General features: G+C 40.1%; 3 protein-coding genes across 5 annotated transcripts; all 3 read right to left on the bottom strand.

The window, feature by feature from the left end:
- Nucleotides 1-707: 707 nt before the first annotated feature.
- Nucleotides 708-5297, bottom strand: LOC128735797 (uncharacterized). The gene is made up of 2 exons (XM_053830283.1): nt 4740-5297; nt 708-881 (listed from the first exon to the last, which is right to left on the bottom strand). The coding sequence occupies exons 1-2, from the start codon at nt 5295-5297 to the stop codon at nt 708-710; spliced, it is 732 nt and encodes a 243-aa protein (XP_053686258.1).
- A 438-nt stretch (nt 5298-5735) lies between these two features.
- On the bottom strand, nt 5736-6853 carry LOC128735796 (uncharacterized). Its single transcript, XM_053830282.1, has 2 exons — nt 6546-6853; nt 5736-6474 (listed from the first exon to the last, which is right to left on the bottom strand). Exons 1-2 carry the CDS (start codon nt 6851-6853, stop codon nt 5736-5738), a joined length of 1047 nt encoding a protein of 348 aa, XP_053686257.1.
- Nucleotides 6854-13371: 6518 nt separating this feature from the next.
- On the bottom strand, nt 13372-19386 carry LOC128733637 (zinc finger CCCH domain-containing protein 18). Of its 3 annotated transcripts, none has more exons than XM_053827363.1 (7): nt 19224-19386; nt 15872-16828; nt 15097-15803; nt 14508-15033; nt 14334-14431; nt 14073-14277; nt 13372-14004 (listed from the first exon to the last, which is right to left on the bottom strand). In XM_053827363.1, the coding sequence occupies exons 2-7, from the start codon at nt 16818-16820 to the stop codon at nt 13814-13816; spliced, it is 2676 nt and encodes an 891-aa protein (XP_053683338.1). In that variant the 5' UTR covers nt 16821-16828; nt 19224-19386; the 3' UTR covers nt 13372-13813. The 3 variants fall into 3 exon arrangements, with proteins under 3 accessions (XP_053683338.1, XP_053683340.1, XP_053683339.1); XM_053827365.1 differs by having other exon boundaries at nt 13372-14001; XM_053827364.1 differs by lacking the exon at nt 19224-19386 and adding an exon at nt 18457-19217.
- Nucleotides 19387-21354: the final 1968 nt, after the last annotated feature.

The following is a 21354-nucleotide window of genomic DNA, read 5'->3' as shown; positions in this document are numbered from 1 at the left end:
TTTCAGTGCATACATGCGGTCTTTTGCGGTATTCATTCAACGTTTATTGTTATATTTTTCTAACAGAAGTCTTGTGCAATATCATTTGTTTGATATATAGATTTTACGATTTTGTTTTCACTCATTATACACAAATGCAGTTTTAAATCGGATGCAGGAAACGAAGCGATCGCTGTTCATTTCCTTGTCGTAGACTAGTTGACGACATTGGTTGACCATTCTAATCGCAATGAATGATTCAAAGACCTTATGACGGTTGCAGGTTGAAAACGAGGCACAAAAACCAAAAATAAAACTTGTTTTCAGGGTTAATACAGTAAAAAGCATTGGAGTTGAACCGGCTGATTTAGCGTCGTCTCTATAAACTTGATTCCGGTAGGCGTAAATCATCATGGCATTCGCTTCAGAAAAAAATTTAGAAGTGGTTTCAAGTTTGAAAACCAGCAACTTTTTTTTATCAAATAGTGAAGTTGGTTGATGCAGCCAAACTACAACTAATTCATTTTTATTATTCGTTTTCCTTTCTAGCTAGCAACTCGTCACGAGGACTGCGATTTCCTGGTGAACTTTATCACTGGTGAAGAACCGCTGTCGGCCAGATTTTGCTGCAAACTATTCTACACCCTGTTCCGGCTCTGTTTCGTCGGGGAGAGCGGCATTAGCGGTTGGATGGAAACCGCCAAGAAGCGACCTACCTTTCAAACGATTTAAGGTGCAGCGCGTACCGCTACTGCTAATGATGAATGTATGCTCTGCAGCCGGTTGTTTTCCCTCAACGAGGTCGCCGCTTTGAGGTGGTAGGTCGTCTGACCGGGTGGTGGACCAATGCCACACGCACGCTTGCCGTATTGTTTTGACGACGAACCGAGGGACGTAACTAGCTAGATCAAGAAAGTGTTAAAATATTAGTTAATATACCGAAGAATCTGCGGCTAAATATTCTCCATCATACGGAGGAAATGCTTTGAGTCTTTCTTCGGACAGTGTTTGAATTTTGCAGGTTTAAAAAACCTAAGTAATTGCTACCAAGTCAAGTGAAATGGTGTACTAATTGTCATAGTGTGGTGATATAGGATCGTTCAAAAATTATGAACCGAATGCTTTAATAGTGTATTTTAACCCAGTGAAAATAAATCAGTTAAATATTACCACAATCGTATGCTTGCGTAAATATCACCGTTACCGTGGCAAAGAATGGTACTTGTGCGCTAAAAGACTCGACCATGATCGCACGCTAAACAGTATATTTACCTATACATACCAGCATAAATCGCGCAATTTCTGCTGCACAATCTACGGGCGAGTAATAACGATCTTGCAGAGAGGTATGTACTGAAGACTTGTCCTTGATCCCACGATCGCTAAGTACTACGACAGCGATGAAACCATGACACAGTCTGAGTTGCCTAGCGGATAAAATAAATACTCATATGCATATGTACACCAATGATTGGTAAACAAAAATTTAAAACGCCTTTTGGTATTTCGAACGATATGAATCAGGCAGGCATGACTTCTCGGCTAACAACGAGAAACTATCCGTATAATTCATCTGAAGCAAGTTAGCGCTACAAGTAAATAGAACAGTTAACTATTTCTTGACTACAGACAACCAATCATTTAGACCTTTCAATAAAGGAGGGAGAAAGTTAATGAAGGGGATAAAGTCTCCTGGTTCGGGTTTGTCAAACAGGTCAGGAGATCCTAAAAAAACATGTTCGATAAAAAAGTGTATTGAGTTTTAAAAGCTTCCATTTTCAATTTGGTTTCTAAAGAATGGTATAGAGTATTCCTGCCATGAACAAGTGAAAACGCTGCTTTTTTTCTGTGGCTTTGCTTGGTTTGTTTTACTTGTGGTTTGTGGATAAAAAAATAACTACTTTCATTTTGTTTCGTTAATTACTATAGTTACTGTTACTGTTATATTGTTACTGTTCAATTTTCACATTATAACCTCGAAATTAATTGAACATTTAGTTTTGGAAGCAAGTTGGGTGACGGACCTATATTTTTATCCTAAAAATTGAAACGAAATAGAGCAAGGTTTTAAAAGTTCAGATATTTGAAAACGTGTGAACAATATAATTCGGACATTTTTTTGTATGCCAGAAGGGCATTGGGTTAAAGGCCACTGCGGACATTTCTTTTACTGATTCAATAGTCAAATTCGTTTTCAAGTGCTTGTTTATGAAAAGTTTTTCAAAACCAAGAAAAATAGTCATTCAATAACCGATGCTGCGAAAAAAGCACCAAAATTAAAAAAATATTTTTACATTTAGGGTATGTTGCTACATCGTCTTAATTGCCTATTCCCGTCGTATCCAACACAAATTATTAAAAATATCAGTATTTTTATGACACACAATGCAAAACTAGTTATTCCCTAATATTTTAGTTAGTTGTCTGTCATACGCGATCAATCAAAGTGAGCTGAGATCTATTTAAATGCTTTTTATCATTACGTTTTTTCGTGCGACGAAGAAGACAATGTCGACTAATCGTTTTAATTTCCGTCATTCATAAATGAAAATAACTTACCCAAGGCATTGTCGTTATTCTACAGCCAGGAAAACTTGCCTAACCTGCAGAAATTTTGTAGAATAACATTTGTCATGCCGTCCTACACAAATACATGCGCGTTAGCTTCGTAAACATTGTTGTGATTTTTAGTTCGGACGATGAAAAATTTTGATGGACGGATTTTAAAACGATACGACGAATTTTAGAAATAAAGTCAGTTGCGTAATTTCAATAATATGCTTTAATAGTCGCTTTTCAGTAATTTCAAAGTTCACGTATCAGAAGGTAAGTGTGTTTTAGTCAAATCAGCACAAGAACTTTTGGAGTATTCATTAAATCCATCCAACAAATGATGAAAATTAGAATGGCTTTACTTGTTACGACGGGAATTAAAAAAACCCTACTTTGTTTGAGTAATTTAACTGATCAGTGATAGTCATTAAAAAAATTTAACATAGAAAAAAACTATTTTCTTCTATGTTGAGACCATTCATAAATTAAAAACTATTAAGAATCACAGCACCTTGGAGTGATTCGCTATTCGCAGAGAAAGTCAAGCATAACTTTTTCTAAGAAAAAAATTATCACAAAAAGAAACCCGATCTGCTGGAAACGCTTGTCGGTTATGGACTGGTACTTCAAAATAGGTATTGATACTTGAAAGCTGTTGTACTGAAATGGTAGCTGGCAAATCCAACTCTGCTGCAAAAGCTAGTTAATAATCTTGTGAATTATATTGTAAGTTTCCCGAGGATCGAAGTAAGCTTTGACCGGAACATGCTGCTCGAGCCAAAGATGATGATATTGATGAAGCCTTGACCGTGAATGGACGTCGAATTTCGAATTTGGCAACAAAAGTATTCGTTTTTGGCAACACAAAATATTTAACTTCCAAAAATATGCTTGAATATCAGTCAATTTCCGCATACATACTTTAAATGACGAAAAAATAATGCCCTAACTGTGTTCATGAAAAAAAGTTTGCGGTTATAGAATGTTTCGAACAATCTTTTTATTGCCGTAAGACTACGTCTTACCGCAGGTCGCCAAAAACTTACTTGAAGCGCACTGTTTACGCGATTGAGTATGTGAAAGTGGACGAAGTTAAACAAAACGAAAACCCGACGCGAAGTAACCGTAACAAAACTGTTTCAACTTTTATTTTAAATGTTTTATATAGCGAGATACAAATATAGAGAGATACGATACAACACGTCTATACGTGTAAGCTGGTTCTTCTCGAATGAATTTGAATTTGAAATGTAGAAAATACAACGGAAATGCTGTCGGATCACTGGCAGCATTTTTTACTTGTTGAACCTGTCTTTATTGACGAAAACTGCTCTGCTGACAAGGGGTATACCAATGCGAACCGCAAACATCCACCCGGCCTTGAGGCGGATACCTCAATTAGCAGGAAGAACCACCAATTTGTGAATCGGACGTTGGTAGATAGTCTGGCCCTTTTTCAGACTCACGCTTCGAACAAATCCGTTGCGATCGGGATGTGCTGCCACCACACGAGCAAGTTCCCAGTAGGCCGGTGGGGTGTTCTCGTTCTTCACTAATACCAGGTCACCATTATTCAGGTTATCCTCGACTCTTTGCCACTTGGTACGGGGTTGCAAAGCTGAGACGTATTTGTTCCTAAACCGTTGCCAACACTGTTCAGTCACTTTATGCATCCGTTGGTACTTATTCAGACGGTTTTCAGGTACACAGGTACAGGTTCGCTCCGGTACTAAATTTAGCGGCTGACCGATGACGAAGTGTCCAGGTGTTAAAGCTTCATACGAATCAACCGAACTCGACAGTGTGCACAGAGGGCGCGAATTCAGGCACGCTTCGATTTGAATTAAAACGGTAGAGAGGTCTTCATAATTCAGAACATTTGTTCCCAAAACGACGTTCCCAAATGTTCGTTGTGGTTTCGATTCCGATGACTACCCAAATAATATACCCAATAATACCCAATAACGCCGCACATTACACATTCCAGGCAAATCCTTTAATAATATGCTGCGACATATTCTGTGTACCTTTATTTGTCGGTACATTTTTTCCGCATCAGCCATGAAAGCGAACAGCACTGTAAATAAATCCACGATGACTTTGGGCCCGACTAAAAGCTTTTCGTTTAACGAAACTCTTGATGCTGATGGGCAGGAGCCGTCAAAAACGACACGCAGTTTTGTAGTGGTGCTGTCGTTCCTCATTACAGCGTAATGCGGAAAATAAAACACCTCCTCCGGTAGCTTGTTAACTTCTGCTGGCGGAATTGACTCCCTATGATCAAGATTCTGGTACTCGGCCATAAATTCACAGTACATTCGTTTGAAAGTTGGATCACGAGTGAACTTCCTTTCCATAGCCTTGAGCCGTTGAGTTGCCGCTGATAGAGGTTCACCCAGTGCAGGTTTGTTGCTACCGAATGGTAGCCGAACTGTGAATCTACCAGTCTCATCGCGTAGGTGAGTCGTTTGAAAGAAATCGATTGCATTCTGCTCGTCGAATGTTAATGGTTTTGGTTTATTAATCTCCTCGACCTCCCAGAATTTTCGAAGAGGTTTGTCGATGTCTACGTCCATGCTAACACCGATCCAACCGAAAGAAGAGTTAATCGCTACTGGTAGGCCGGATTCACGCATCACTTTGCCACTATCCATGATAGACCAAAACACATCGCTCCCGAGGATTAAATCAATTCGACCCGGTTTGTCGAAGGCTGAATCTGCTAGACGCAGTGATTCTACACAATTAAGCCGCTTGCGGTCCATCTAATGGCTTGGCACATTTCGAGCGAGCTTAGGCACAACGTATGCTTTCGTACTAATTACTGGCTGGTAGTTGCAACGAGAAGAAATGTGTAAATTTACAGCACCTCTAGTGGTCTCCGATGAGCGATTTGCAATTCCTGTGACGATCAGATTGGCGTTACTTCGGTTCAGTCCGAGACTCGTTACACAATGATCCGAGATGAAAGACACTTCGGACCCGCTGTCCATTAACGTTCTGAATTCCTGGTATAACAATGTACATTGGCATAACAATGTATGGTGCCGCTGCTCACAGTTTGGCATTCGACACACTGATTTCGACGGGCACGACTTAGCGCAATGGTTTGGTCCCAAACAATTAAAACACAGTCTCGCTTACTGCACTCGCTCTCGCCTTTCCTTGACAGGCGCTTTCTTGAAAACATCGCAAACATAAATTTAATAATCTTCTGAGCAAACCGGACACACCTGTTGCTGCACTATGTTGAATGTGTTGAATTCCCTTTTCATTGCTTGATATTTCCGATTCTCAGGTCCTTTTTGGCAGTCTACTTGCCTTCCGCCAAATGCTGCACAAGTTTCAAATGCTTCACACTTTCTCTTAAGGAACTTGAGCAATTCGTCGAATTTTAGATCGTCGTTATCCACAATATGCTGTGCCCATTGGGAACGTAAGCTATCGTCCATTTTCTTAAGTAGAATGTAAATCAGCCATGGATCTCTGGTTTCGCATGACGGCCCCAGTGCCTGCAACTGACGTGCCACTTCATCTGATGTCGACACCAGCTTGCGAAGGCTTGTAAGATTCATTACTTTTAGTACTGGTTGCTCACAAAATTCTTGAAAGAGAGCAGCAACCGCGAACTTCGGTTTATCGAAGTGTTCCATCAGCGTATCCCATACCTGCTTGTAATTTGCATCGGTTATCGAAAAATTACTCGCCAAGCTTCTTGCTTGTCCTTCCAGGTGAGACATCAGAAGTTGCGGCTTGAGAGCGTTGGTCAGATTTTTACTATCTACACTGCTGACAAATAAATCCTTAAACGAAGCCCATTGTGTCCTATCCCCGTTAAATATAGGCAAACTGTACGTAGGTAATTGCGTGTCAATTGGCCCAGCCGGCTGCTGTCGTGACTGTACACCTGATTCGTTAGCCGATGATGAAGCTTCCGCTTGCCTGGAAAGGAAGGTTCGTTGCGTTTCGAGCAAGACACGAACCGCCTCCTTCAGGTCGTCTTTTGATTTTGCGATCCCGGCGTCACTACCGTCAATTTTTCTGGTTGCTGTAGCAGCTGCATCACAATCCCTTTCGTAGTGTAAAAGAGACGCTCGTAATCCAACCGAACATTAAGCGTCGACAATAGTTCGCCTACCGGAACTGCTTCTTCGATTTCCGTTTGAATCCTGTCAAAATGTTCCTGCATTTCCGCTAGCTTTCGCAGGCGATCGTGCACTTCGAACGCCGCCGGTTCCCGTTCCACTAGATGCTTCGCACTCACATGTTCCATCTTCAGCCTTTCAAAGGCTACGTTTCGCTTCCTAATCAGCAAATCCATTGTCACCGATTCACTGCTATCCGGAGCAGAAGGACCAAATGTTTACCCGATTGAGTATGTGGAAGTGGACGAAGTTAAACAAAACGAAAACCCGACGCGAAGTAACCGTAACAAAACTGTTTCAACTTTTATTTTAAATGTTTTATATAGCGAGATACAAATATAGAGAGATACGATACAACACGTCTATTTGTGTAAGCTGGTGGTTCTCGAATGAATTTGAATTTGAAATATAGAAAATACAACGGATATGCTGTCGCATCACTGGCAGCATTTTTTACTTGTTGAACCTGTCTTTCTTGACGAAAACTGCTCTGCTGACAAGGGGTATACCAATGCGAACCGCAAACACGCACGGATAGCTCTTGGCGAATTTTGTAAACATAAACAGGTTGCAATCGTTGATTAATAACATTTAGTCAATAGGCCGTATGAATAAAAGAGTTAGAGCAAAGTCTCTCCTAAGATTTACACGGGAAAAGCAAAGCAAACTGTTTTATTCATACGGTCTAATTTCTAACGCATTTACATTCAATTTTTTCATATCAAAAAGGGGTCTCGATTTTGGCCACATAGGCGACACGCATTTGTTGCCAAATTCGAAATCCTACTGTAACAGATTCGGCGACACATGCAAACGAAACAAGTGCAAAAAGTTACTTCTACCGATACTTGATACACTAGCTACCAGATAACCAATCGAGTACTAATACGTGTAGTGTGAGAAAAATTTCAAAACCGCGGTCAAAAAACTCAGCGGAAACGAATTAAAATTGTACAAACCAAGCTTCTGGCAGAATCAGGAAACATAAAATGAGTGGGGAATAGATTTGTCGACAAATCAAGAGTTTATTCTAAATAAATAAATTCGTGACTCCGAGGATGGCTGCATTTCGTATCGCATGGATAATTTAAGTATCTGCTTTCTCTTTTATTCATTCATTTGATTATTTGTCAACTTGCGTCAATTCGTTTTTAAGATTATTATACCTATAAGGCCATTACAAATATTTTATAAAGTTTTTGTCCTTCCGGTGTTGGGCCACTGAAGAGGGGGGCGAAAAAAAAAACAAAGATTTTTTTAATCGAGCAAAAAAAATTGATTTGAGACATTTTTACTTAAAGTTTAAACGTGAAAACCATATCTTTTAATTTCGCTTTTAATATATATGTTATTATTTTCCATGCGAAAATTTACGAAAAAAGACAAAAACGAAAGAAAACTTTTTCGGCCAATTTTCGGAAATTCCGTTGTTCGAATTTTCATTTCTGTTTCGTGCTAGAGGCATTAACTTAACTCGTACACTCATTTTTCGAGTTTTTCAGGCTGTAGAACCCACAGACAATTGATTTTATGAAAGAAAAATTAACTCATATCCTATAAATAATTTTTTGGCCCCTCGATTTTTCAAGCCAGTTTTCAAGGGGGAGGGGGGTGACAAAAACTTTTGAAATTATTTGCAATGGCCTAATTTAAATTAATAAACATATAACAAACAAATAACAAATACTAGAACAATTTTGGTAGTTGGTTAGTTTGATCTGTTTTCAGAAAGCGAAATATGGCGCTATAACCTTGGCCTATTGCAGCCTGGCTTTTGGTCTAAAAACCATAAGTTCATCCCCGAGGGTCCGGAGTATCATTTACCCTTTATTAGCAAAGATACTCCCAACCTTTGCCTGGCCGTTGACAAGAAAAATGATCAATTCAAGCAATCGTCATTTTCCAACATGCCTTCAACGAATTTTAATGCTTAACTGGTAGAATCAACCACCTGTCCGTCTTACCCACCCTGTTCGTCTTACCCACAGTTCCCCTATAGATCATTGAATTCCCTCTCTTTCTCTCTCTCTCTCAATCTCTGCAGACTCTGAGTTGCCATTCACGCTCTACAGTAGAGTTATAGCAATATTTTGTCATAATCAGAAATTAATTATTTCCTCTATGTGCTTCCGGAACCTGTTCTATGGCCATGGAGTCAATATTATCACTTTATTGAATTGATTTGTAGTCCATTAACATGTTCATAAAATTCTGAAAACTCTGATATGTAACGTGATTACTTTTTGTTGAAATCGGATACTGGTCAGTTCCCTGGGACATTCGGAACTTGTTTCCGGGGCACAACGGAGACTCTATCCGAAAGTTCATGCGCACTTTTTTTAGTTCTTGTTCAAGCCTACAATTTTGCTGAACATTGTTTAATTCTATTGTGTCGTTTAAGCTATGCAAAAGTATGGGTACACGGGTACCCCGTCGCCCTTCTACGGGGTATTTGTATTGTATTTGACCCATGGTTATTCTATTTCTTAACAAATTTCTCAAAATTAGCACTAAGTTGTTCAGCTTGACCCCTGAGAAGGTGCCAGAAAGCTTGGTAGTAATGCACATTTCCTACATGACTTTATTATTATTTATTAAATTATTATTTATTAGATTTCCACTATATTCATAAAAGCTCATTTCCAAAATAATAATCTTTATAGTGAGGAGCGAAAAACGACATTTTGATCGCGTCTTTATTAAGACCAAGTGCAAATAACTAAATTAATTATTAGCTTAAGCGAACTTGTTGCTTTGGTTATTTAGAAACTATTCTACTAATTAACGTGAAATAAGTCAGCAGTATTTATATTAGCGTTCTATTCTGCTATAAATGCCAAACCCAAAACAAGGGTCAAAACGCGGGGTTTATTTATTTGGTAGCAGTAAAAAAATCATTTCATTTCATTTCATTTCATTTATTCATTGTCCAGTAGCTTAAGACATAAATCTTTTAAAAATTTGCTACCTCCGATTACCAACAGTTATTACACAATTTTACAACTTAATTACTACATATTACTACAACTACATTGTCAGGATTTTTCCCTCGAATTCAAAATAAAATTAGTCTCGGTTCCAAAAGTCGATGCAGCCTCTTTTGAAATTTGCTTCCGACGATGAACGTTTAACAGCGGGCGGTAACGAATTCCAATTTACCACGCCTCGAACAAACAATGAATTTGCGTAGATTGTCGTGTTATTGGCTGGAACTACCAAACTCTGCAAACGGCGTCCACGGGTTTGGATAAGCCTCCTATGTAGATTACTAGGAGACTGTGTTTTTAACAGATTCCTCAGGAAAACGCATGACCGATAAGCATAAAAGCATTGTAAAGGGCACCCAATGAGGTTCTGCTGAAGGTGACTCACATGGTCATAGCGGCTCAATCCGTACACAAATCTCACGCAACAGTTTAATGCGACACGCAGACGATTTAAGGAGCTTGCGCTGGGACGAATGTGCAGAACATCGCCAAACAGGAAATGCGGCAGGATCAGGGATTTGAACAGATTCAGTTTGGTGGCAGTCGGTGCGGAGGGTGTGCAGCAATACAACGTTCGTAGACTAGCATAAATCTTTCCGCATTGCTGCGCTATCAGGCCATCCCACTGCAAATCATTTTGGAAGATAAAACCTAGGTTGCTGGCACTTTCTGACCATTCGATGCTTTGACCATCCAGTACAAGTCCAGGTGCTGACAAATCGGTACCTCCGACTCTACGACGTCGACTTGCGATTAATAGAGCTTTACTCTTGGCTGGATTCACAAGAAGTTCATTTCGTCGTGACCAATCCGCAACTCGTTCCAGATCAGCATTCACCATTCTGACTAATTCGCGCGAACAAGGGCCAAGCTTACCGACATAGAGCTGCACATCGTCGGCATACATTTGAATAGAACAGTACTTCATCACCGTAGGCAGATCATTTATATGGCAGCAAAAAAGTAATGGGCCAAGCACTGAGCCTTGAGGAACGCCACACGGCACTTCCATGCTACGTGAGCAGCGATCACCACAGAAAACTGTCTGTTGTCTTCCAAGCAGGTACGATTTCATCAAACTCACGGCAGCGGAGGAAAAGTTGAACTGAGCACTCAGCTTGGTCAGTAGCTTACTGTGCGGAAATGTATCAAAAGCCTTTGAGAAATCGAGCAGTAGCAATATACCGGAACCTTTTTTATCGACAATGGATGCTAAATCGTCATACACTCGAAGAGCTGCGGTTTTGATGCTATGTCCCCGACGGAAGCCAGCCTGATAGTCCGTTAGCAAGCCATTACCTTCTATGTAGAACGTCATTTGCTGTTTAAGAAGCTTCTCAAAAGCCTTCGACAACGCACAAAGTATGCTGATAGGTCGAAGATTACTGATGTTCAAACGAGCCTTTTTCTTCAATGGTAAAACTTTTGCGTGTTTCCAAGAGTCAGGAAATGTGGAGCCCTCGATAAACATATTAAACAAATATGTAATGTGTTGCACGACTAGCGGTAGGATGATCTTCACAAATTTAATCAGTGGGGTGGTGTACAAGACACGACCGCATATATAGGTGACGCAGGACTACGTAAGTCTCTTTGTAGTGATGGTGGCATGTATTCATGCTTGTAATCATTCGATTCTTCATGTATACATGCTATATGCAACATATATATATGCTACATGCGTTGTATGTAACATTTATCAAAATCGTAACATTACATACGTTCAATACTCAAAGGATTTCAGAGTTATTTCTATGTGCATTTGGAAACAATTTAACAAAATCAAGAATACAAACTATTGCTTTCCTGCTACCTTATAGAAATTAAAGATTGTTTTTATTACCCATGGTTCCCCACGTTGAAGGGATTTTACCAATTGAATCCGATTTTATCAACAGCACATCTTTTCACTACACTTCTAATGAAACGGCAAGCATGCCTATTCATACAGAGTCATGTTATAACCGAACACTACAGCTGTAGCACATTTTTCCAACACAGATAACAAATTCGCCTAGGTTTAATCGTCTCGCAGTAAAGAATTTGCGATCTGTTGGGACAACGAGCGTGTGTCATTTTTTCTGGCACACTTACCTAACACAGACATCAAATTGGACTAGGTTTAATCGCGTTCGTAAGAAATCTGTTGGCACGAGGGGGCTTTGATACTCCCTCTGGCATACTTCCCAAGCAAGGACATCAAAATGGTCTAGGTTGAACCGCGGTGTTAAGAAATATTGTTGAAATGAGGAAACTTGGTCACTTGTTTTGGCTTACTTCCCAAGCACAGATGTCAAAATGGTATAGGTTTAGATCATCGTAAAGAATCTTCCAACCAATCACGAAGCGAGAATTGTGGTAAAACATAGGCTCATTATTTTCAATTTTTTTAATAGTTCAACATCAAGAATCCATACTTTTTTTCTTTTGGATCAATTCTTAGAAGATTTTCCGATCGATTGGTGTAAGAGTATTGAAAACTGATCGGAAAACCGCTGAGCTATTAGCGCTCAAAACCTTTCATTTTTCGTGACGCTCGCATTTTTCGATTTTTTGGAATGACACTCTATCTCAAAACTTGCCTACGTCAAAATATGAGCGAAAAATGACACCCATATGGGCGGTGAATGGATCATCATATTTCAAGTGAACGGTAAACTATTATTAAATATTTAAAAACCAAGTAAATTTTTCTTGTAAACACAAGTGTTTTCTCTATCTTATGACGCCAATTGGGTTTTGATGGATTTGATTTTGGATTTGCTATGGACAAACTAACTAAGTATCGTTTTTAGATGAGCGGTAGATGGCGACCATACAGTACATTATATCACATAATTTATAACTGCCCTGCAGTAGCACGATTGCCTCATAAGATCTTTGGATCATACGTCTTAAATGAATCGAATTTCAAGAAACTGAAATTGTGAAACATATTGACGTTTTTTTTCGAAAGCGGTAATAGGTTTTTATTTATCGCATGTACACCTCCAAGCGAGTAAACTACCGAGGATTACAGCATAGTAAGCACTCGCTCGTATGTGTTTGTGTTGCCAAATTCTCTTGTCCACTCCCTCTGTTTGATCCAGTTTCCCTCTGTTTTCCTTGCTGTCCTCATCAGGTAAATGACTACATGGCACAAGCTTTCAACACTATTGTGAGGAACGTGCTGCTTGAGCCGCAAATACTGATATACCTACCTGTAAATTTTGTTTGCGTCGCTGCTGTTCTTTCGAATCTATGTCCACAACGAACTAGTAATTGCGAATGATAAAGGGTGTCCATAGTTATTCTTGGCAGTCCGCTTTCACGTAGGTCTCGTCGTCCATAGTGGAGCAGTGTGGTTTCGTCAGGTTTTGCTCGTAGTATACCTATAGAAACATTTGAAGGCCCCAACAACGCACTTGTGATCCTTAACACCATACGGATTATTTTTTTTTCTCCGCATCTTGGCTTACAATTGACAATTAGCCGTTCTTCGAACTGTTTTATGACACGAGAACCCGTAAAGTTTTCGATTCTCAACTTTTTACCTGCGTATCACTACAAAAGTCCATCTGTTCTGTTCGCTTATCGACCTACAGTCAAAAAATGCTGATTTTACAGACATCAAATTAACATGTATGGAAAAGAAAATCAGTTGGGTATATTTTATAGAGCTAAAATGACAGCATACTATATAACTAATAACGCAAACTTTTGCTGACGTGACATGACTTTTATTGTTTGGTGACTTATATAGTATCACTAGTTTTTATCTCTAAGTTCACAAAAGTAATTTTTTTGTTATTCAGATGCTGTACAAACCGCAAATCATGAGATTTGTCTGCTACTTAAACACATGAACCGATAATGATGTGCTACACTTTACAATTAGTTGCCTGCAATCGTTCAAAAGTCGTATTATGTAGTCAAACTGTTTATCGCTAGGTTAGGCTTACGTAGATTCAACGCTACAGTAGAACGCCTAATGAAATATATATTTTCCGCAATAATGGAAAATTTGCTTTTTTTACTGCTCTAAAAAGGATTTATCTTTCGTCAGCAAGCGGAATATATGCCTAGTTTAGTTTCAGTTATGTTATCCGGGTATGATTCTATGATTAAAAGCGTTGTCTATTATTCTTAACGAAGGTTACAAACAGCTGTCTACGCTATCTTTGTTCGCTTTCGTGCTATTGCTTCTTCCACAGCACGGAGCTGCTTAAGCAGCTCCTCTCGCCGAGAGGACTTTTTCGATGCATTGGCACTGGCGGCGGCTTTCTCTAAAGCCGCACTAGACGGCGGAATGACTTGTGCGTTTGGTTTAGAGTCATTGGTGGACTTCTTTAGCTCAACTGCTGAAAAGAAAAACAACACGGAAATTAAAGCACACGACTTAAGAAGAACTATAATGTCAATGTTTTACCTTTTTTCGACGCCTGACTTGATTTGGATGACTTTTCAGGTTGTTTCGATTTCTTGGACATCGTCTTGCCTCTAGACGACGTTGACGAGCTGGAGGAATACGAACTTTCCGACCCAGAGTCACTGGAATCTGAAGAGCCAGATCCAGACGAACTGGAACGCTTCCTGCGCTTTTCCGTTGATACCTTACGCACAGGCGAAGATTGCTAGAAAAGAATAATGTTAGCACCTATTAGGACAGAGAAAAACGTCAATGTTTTACCTTCTTTCTCTTTGTAGAAACTGCCTTCTCGATAGCTCGCTTGTCCGGTATAGGCGATGGATTTCGTTTCTTCGAAATTACTGGTGATACTTTGCGAACTAGAATTAAACGAACAGCAAAAATATGAAAGTAAAAATACTCGAGTTGCATTTAAATATAGGTATGATAACTTACCTGGTGAGTATTTACTACGTTTCGGGCTGACACTGGGTGAGCGAGTCCGAATGACCTTTCTGACGTGAGTCGTATTGTGGCGCTCGCTGTCCTTCGATCGATGACTATCATAGCGACTCCGTCTGGTGCTGGGTGATGGCGAACGGCTGGATTCGGAACTAGATCCAGATCGGGAACTGCTGCTCGAGCTGCTGTAAGATGAACTATTACTGTAGCTTCGCCGTTCACGGCGTACGGAACGTTTCTCGCCACGTCCTGGAGACTTGGAGCGCATCCAAGGATCACTCCACTCGTCAGCTCTTTGTACGATGACTTCACGCGTGGTACGTGTGCGGTTTCTTTTGGTTGGATCGTCATCCTCGTACTGAGGCATTCGATGTGAGGGCAATTCTCGATAACGCTGAGTCCGTCCAAATTGGTCTTCTTCGAACGTCGGTCCTGCACGCGAAAATTTAGCCGTAACAGAAGGATTAAATTCATAAGATGATGCTGGGGCAACTGCGGGACGCCCAGGATACGATGGTGACTAAAGAAAAGAAAAACTTTTAGTGTTTAAGCTTGACATCGTAAATTGAATGGGCAATCTTACATCTGGCGAGCTTCTGTTGTAATAATTGTCTTTCTCTAGTTCATCCTGCGTCAATGAAAGGTTCATTTTCTTATCCTCAAAGTCAATGTCTTGTTCCTTGCGTTTGGTGGCTTTGCGCATCATCTCTTTTGCAGTCCGCAAACCTCTTTCCCACGCACTTTCTGTAACTGGTTCAGCTACTCGTACCGGCGGTGGTAATGCTGCCCCACCGCCACCATATGCTAGAGCATGATGTGATGGCATATGATGCATTGGGGGTCGCTCAATACGGTAATCTTGGGGGTAAATAACTGGATGTGCTGCGTACGGCGGAGGCTGATGAGGAATCGGAGTCGGGCGGACCATATCGAACATAGTGTAATTCCCTTTATCAGTAACCCCTGGATGAAGAAAGCGACAACTCATCCCCCAGGTACACTGACCGCGAGTATAAAATCGGCATACTGGCTTTGGTTCATTTTCCTCCGGGCGTTTTTCATCCTCATCTGATATCTCACCTTCTTCGATCTCTTCACCTTCTTCCAATTCAGCTTCAGAGGATTTTCTGTTTTTCTCGGCTTCGGGTGCCTGTACTGGAATTCGGCCACTTTCCGATTTTTCTGCCTCTTTTGGAGGATCGTTACATTCCCCTTCTTCGGCCTCGAAATCCAAAGCATCTTCATCATTTTTGGAATCCATCAGGGCGCCATCCATTAGGTTGTCATGGCCTGAAAGAAGAAGCATAACAGGAATGCTTGATATTTATATCATTCCATCTTTAAAACTATGTACTTACTTCTAGAAGAACCATTAATTGGTTGCTTGTCTTCCATATTCCGAAGTTGATTCTTCTTTTCTTCTAACTTTTGACGAAGGTCGGTAATTTTCATTTTCTCATTCTCTCGTGGTGAAGCGTCCTCTTGCTCCAATTCCGTTTCTTTTCTGGTTATGGGATCTGCATGATCCTCCTCTTCCTCTGGATCACCGCCCTTGTCGCTTTCGCGATCGCTTTCTTTTTCATCTTCTGGTTCGTTTTCGCTCTCCAAGCTGACATCGCTGAGATCTTCATGACTCATATCGAGTGCATCCTTAACAGTGCCACCTCCCATCGGAGGAATATCGCTGTCTTCCAACTTACTGCTAACTGCGTCATTACTCTTATCTTTATCCTCTCGGTCGGAATCCATATCGCAATCGGAGATTTCCTCTCCCTTCAATTTTTCGCTAAGATTTGACGCGCTGGAATGTCGCGAGAGACGACGGCGACGATGCGGTGAGCCATCAGATCGGTTTGAATTTCTAGAACCCGACCGAGACCGATTAAAACGAATACCTCCGTCATCTTCCGGTGAACCACTGCGGCTTCGTATCGGCGACTTCTGCGGGGGAGAATTGCGGGAATTTTCCGCACTACGGAAGGATGGCGAATTGGATCGCGACGGAGCATCCTCGTAATGTTTGGGACTGGACGGTGGGCTAGAACCTTTTTTAATACCCAATGGGCTCAACGTCGGAGTGTTGGACCGCGACCGGGAGCCTGACCTTGAACGCGAACCGGAACGGGAGCGCGGAGATTGCGACCCTGATCGGGACGGCGATTGAGATCGCGAGCGAGAAGCCCGATCGTCGATACTTTCTTCTTGCGCTTTGGAAACCTCATCGGCTGCTCCCACCGGACTGGATGGGTTGTCCGAGTCTGAGCTGTTTGAAGCCGACGAACCGGGTCTCGAATCGTCACTGTCCATTTCGATGGCTGGAACGCAAAATACAGACTGTTAAAAGTTGCCATATTGGCAGCAATAAACGCATTGGTGATGGTGTCGTATGAATATTAGTGCGAATATTTTGTACACAACTTGTAGTAGTGATCCTATTAAAAATAACCTTAGTACCTACTACCTACATATGTTGTTATTTGCAACATATGTAAAATTTATCGTGTTCGTTCATCTAGATTCGGCATTAATTCAATCTACAATATCGATAGATTTACTGATTGGCATCGTTAAATTTGAGCATCAAAGAAATAAAATAATACAAAAATTTGTTCAAATAACAGAAATTGTAATTTTTTATTCGGCCGTGGTAAATTATGTATAATAAAATAAGAACATCTCAGCGTCGGCTGTCGACGATACGTATTGTTTCAATACAACTTTTAATAACCCCACGGACCCTTACTTGTTTACTCACGGATTAGAAATTTTCTCAAGTAGTACAGCACGTCACTTATACAAAATATGTCATTAAATTCGAAATTCTCGTAACTATCATAATCACTGCCGTGCACAGAGTAAGGCATGCCGGGTTCCGGACCCCACTTTTTCTATAGAATCTTATTAGCTTCTCATGGTGTAGTTCGTTAATTCGGAGCTTTTATTTAAATCATCTGAGCTGAAATTTGCAATAACTTAATTTGCTGAATTGAAAGAAATCCATCCCCTTACAATTATTTTATAATTTTTTCCAGCCTAAATATGCCTAGGAGATCTGTCCCCACCTTCTATTTAGGTCTGAGCACGACAGTCTTCATGATTAGCTGATCGAGACCATAAAAGTCTTTAAGAGAAGAGCCCCAAGGAGAGGCCTTCGCTGGATGCATTGTTCATGAAAATTAGAAAATTTTAGTTCGTTATTTTATTTGAATTGGGCATTTTTTAAATAATTGTTTTTACAACTTTTGCTGCCACTGATACATAATGCGTATACCAGTATACCATACCGTATACCGTAGTACCAGTAGAAGCGTAAGACTGTGTATGACTTATGATGGATGCATCTCTATAAATATAATTTATTGTCAATTATTTCTGATATAACGGACGAATCAAATTATACGTCAACCACTATCAACGGAAGTTCAGCGGCATAGAAGATCAATATATTTTCAATTTCTGCGCAAGCAAAATGCGCATTTACGCGCATAAGCGATCAACATTTTATTAGGAAGCATTCTTATGAATCTAAAAACGCACGTTAGATCAGTCATCGCAACCTTGTATTACGTCGACCGTCAATCTGATTCTGACTTGAAATATACAGTTATCTTCCAAATGAAAAAGGTGAATAACATATTTTATAAACTTTGTTGGCGTACCGGTATGTGAAGAAGTTAAAAGTAAACGTAGGACTGCAAGAGCAATTTTTTACTGGGTACCGTAAAACTCCGTAAACCATATGCATTTTTTGTAGGAAAGTTAAACCACTGTGACCATTATATGAATTGTTGTTATAATTTTACCTGTCACGAAACCTCTCAAATAGAATCACTAAATTCACTTCTGTCTTCGTTTTGTTTGATCTTTGTTACCATAATTTATTATCGAAATGAAAAAATATTTGGTATTTTTGTTGACATTGCTCCAAACAATCACGTCTTACCTTCGCACCAATTGTGAGCAAAAGCTCACGAGGGATCAAGAACACTTTTCTCCTGCCCATTTTCGGGAATTTTTTATACTTGTAAGCACCAATTTCTAAAACATTCAACAATTTTGGACATTACTAGAGTTTTTCTCATTCAACTTTTGCACTTTTTGTTGCTTGTTTCCGCGGAAAATCATTCCGTTTCACATCACTTACCGGGATTAGGCCACACTCTAGATTGCATCGTTGATTAGATAGTAATCAATTAGAAATCCAGAATTTTCAACAATCCAACTAGGTGATTGCTTTTGTGGTAAAAAAGCATGTGAACGAAAAGACGTTTACAAACTGTTTTTTATTATTATTATTATAACGGTAAACAAACAATTTTGTATCAGTCCAATACTGGTACAGCTTGCGCATTGAGTTCCAGTCGCTCCAACACGGAGTCGAAAAACTAAACACCATTTTAAAACCGACGGTTCTTGAACTAAACGAAATAAAAAAAAACTTCACAACTGACGAGTCCATTTTTCTTCTTCTTTTTTTTTATTTGTACATAGTTCGATTGTGCTAACTGTTTGAAACTGCGAAAACTTTTCATAACTTCACTACATTTTTACTGAAAACTTTTTACTTAAACTCCGCGACATAGTCCTTTACTTAACGGGGAAAAGAAATTCTGTGAGTTTATTCGATCCACCTTGAACCTCCATCCATCTTGGCTAATAAATTTTCACAATGGAGGAGTCTGTTGTGGCAGCCCTCGCGGTTTCTCTTACCTTTGCCGGTTGCGACCGCTGGAACTTGCTTTTTTTCAAACACAGTGCAATATATCCGTGAACACGCAAGTTGATCACCGACGAATGATGATTTTAATCCGATATTTTCTAGGTAAACAGCTGAATTTCAGTGAAAAAAACTATCCGTCCGCCACACCAAGCCACACGCATTCGAGACGAAAGCAGAAAATTTTTCTTCGTGAGAAGAGATGCCAGATTTTCCTAAAAGCCGAATAGTCACCAACTACCCGAATGCCGAAAAAACTGCTCGAAATCCGATTGAACCAATTCTAGACAGGGGCTTGCGATGGGTGCCATGTTTTTGTTGCCAACATCCTCAGCACATCTCGACAAGGTTGGCAGCAAATTTACCTGTCAGACGGGCGCTATTTCCTGCATTTCTTGCAAATAGCGCCCTTCGTTAAGTCGACTGTCAAACACCGTTCGTTAAGATAAGGATAGCACCCCGCTGATTCTAGATAGAATTAACAAAAGGGCGAATGTCGCAAATGTAAACAAAACGATTGAGAGTTACTTTTTGCTGGACCAGCACAAGGGAATGCTCCATTGACGAGAGCAGCGAGTACAACATCGAACAAAGGAACTCGATGTTTTGCTTTTTTCTTTTTTTTCTCGCTCTGTTACTGCATTGAAATTTGACACTTTTGGAAGCGTTGACAGTTTTGGAAGCGCGATGTTATCCTCTGACAAATACATAGCAAGGGATAGCACAGTGCATCCCCTCGGACCAGCATAGGAAAATTGACCCTCACTCGATTTGTTTACGCTTGCGACATTCGCCCTTTTGTTAATTCTATCTTCAATTCTAGATAGAATTAACAAAAGGGCGAATGTCGCAAATGTAAACAAAACCGTTGAGAGTTAGGGGAGTGTCGTCGTGGTTGGGCCACGTTTTGGAATTCGCCCATAACTTTCGTTTCAAAAGGAATTTTGGAAATCTAAATACGTCGTTGCAAAGGTCTAAGAATAAGGTATATTTCCGGAAAGTTTTGAACTGATTGCTTGAAAAATAAAAAAGTTATAGGCATTAACGTGAAGACAAAAAATGTTGTCATAGTCGGGCCATGTTGTACAGCTTGGGCCACCGCAGAAAATCTAAGACATACGTATTGAAATTCTATATAGAGGCATGAAAAGAATGAATTCCGTGAACAACGGTTCATATATGCACAAATACCCTATTTTTAATTGCATTTTTGCGAAATTTTGGCGATCTTGTAAAATGTAAAAGTATTGCTACAATTGCCTTTTCCGAATTGTACAACTACAATGAAATAACAACAAAAATCTAAGTATTTATCGTATTAATTTTGCTTCATTTCATCACATTTTACGTGACTGACATTCTCTAGCGATTATTGCGCTTCTGCGCTTAAAATTATGGTGGCCCAACCATGACTACTCAAGTGGCCCGATCTGTACAAATAGCGCTTTTCTAGTATTTCACCTTAGCCTTCCCAAACACCTTACTGGAAGGGATTTTTCTATAGTCTACGTGTGCAGCACAACACACTTCATACATTTTCAAAATTTATCTCGATAATTGCATTTCATGAATCATTTCCTGAAGAAAAGTTCATTGCGCGTGGAAAACTTTTTTTTGGAAGATTTAGTCACTGAATTCAGTACGGGTGTTTTGAATACACGATTGAAACTCACAATATTGTGAAAAGTTAGCTATCACAGTAATAAGTTTTACAATGATTGTATCATAGATATCATGAGTTACTAAAACTGTAAAATCGTGATGGCCCGACCATAACAGTGGCCCGACGATAACGACAATACCTTACTTTTTGCTGGACCAGCATAGGAAAATCAACCCTCACTCGGTTTGTTTACGCCTTGGTTTACGCTTGCGACATTCGCCCTTTTGTTAATTCTATCTTCCAATGTTCAAATCTTGCACTTGGACGCACTTTTTCGTTATCTTCCAACAGCTAACTGGCACCTTTATCTCATTTGCTTTGCGTTGACGAGAGCTAACATCAGGCGGGCTCAGGAGTCGTGGGCCCCACTGACAGCTGAAGAGCTAACTTGCGTGAAGAGTGGCGAATATATGATTTCTCGTTTACGCTAACGCTAACATGTTGGCATCGAAAACATGGCT

This window comes from Sabethes cyaneus, chromosome 2 (assembly GCF_943734655.1).
Source record: "Sabethes cyaneus chromosome 2, idSabCyanKW18_F2, whole genome shotgun sequence".
NCBI classification, from domain to species: domain Eukaryota; kingdom Metazoa; phylum Arthropoda; class Insecta; order Diptera; family Culicidae; genus Sabethes; species Sabethes cyaneus.
This window is presented reverse-complemented; position numbering and strand designations above follow the sequence as displayed.

What these genes read in the sequence shown, in the direction of transcription:
- LOC128735796 (XM_053830282.1), bottom strand. Translation starts at nt 6,853, where the DNA reads ATGGATTTGCTGATTAGGAAGCGAAACGTAGCCTTTGAAAGGCTGAAG. An exon ending in ACGGTAGTGACGCCGGGATC is followed by an intron (nt 6,475 to 6,545) that starts GCAAAATCAAAA and finishes CTTCCTTTCCAG; the next exon opens with GCAAGCGGAAGCTTCATCAT.
- LOC128733637 (XM_053827363.1), bottom strand. Translation starts at nt 16,820, where the DNA reads ATGGACAGTGACGATTCGAGACCCGGTTCGTCGGCTTCAAACAGCTCA. An exon ending in ACGTAGTAAATACTCACCAG is followed by an intron (nt 14,432 to 14,507) that starts GTAAGTTATCAT and finishes GTTTAATTCTAG; the next exon opens with TTCGCAAAGTATCACCAGTA. An exon ending in AAGTCAGGCGTCGAAAAAAG is followed by an intron (nt 14,005 to 14,072) that starts GTAAAACATTGA and finishes TTTTCTTTTCAG; the next exon opens with CAGTTGAGCTAAAGAAGTCC.
- LOC128735797 (XM_053830283.1), bottom strand. Translation starts at nt 5,297, where the DNA reads ATGGACCGCAAGCGGCTTAATTGTGTAGAATCACTGCGTCTAGCAGAT. An exon ending in TTTATTTTCCGCATTACGCT is followed by an intron (nt 882 to 4,739) that starts GTAATGAGGAAC and finishes TTCTTGATCTAG; the next exon opens with CTAGTTACGTCCCTCGGTTC.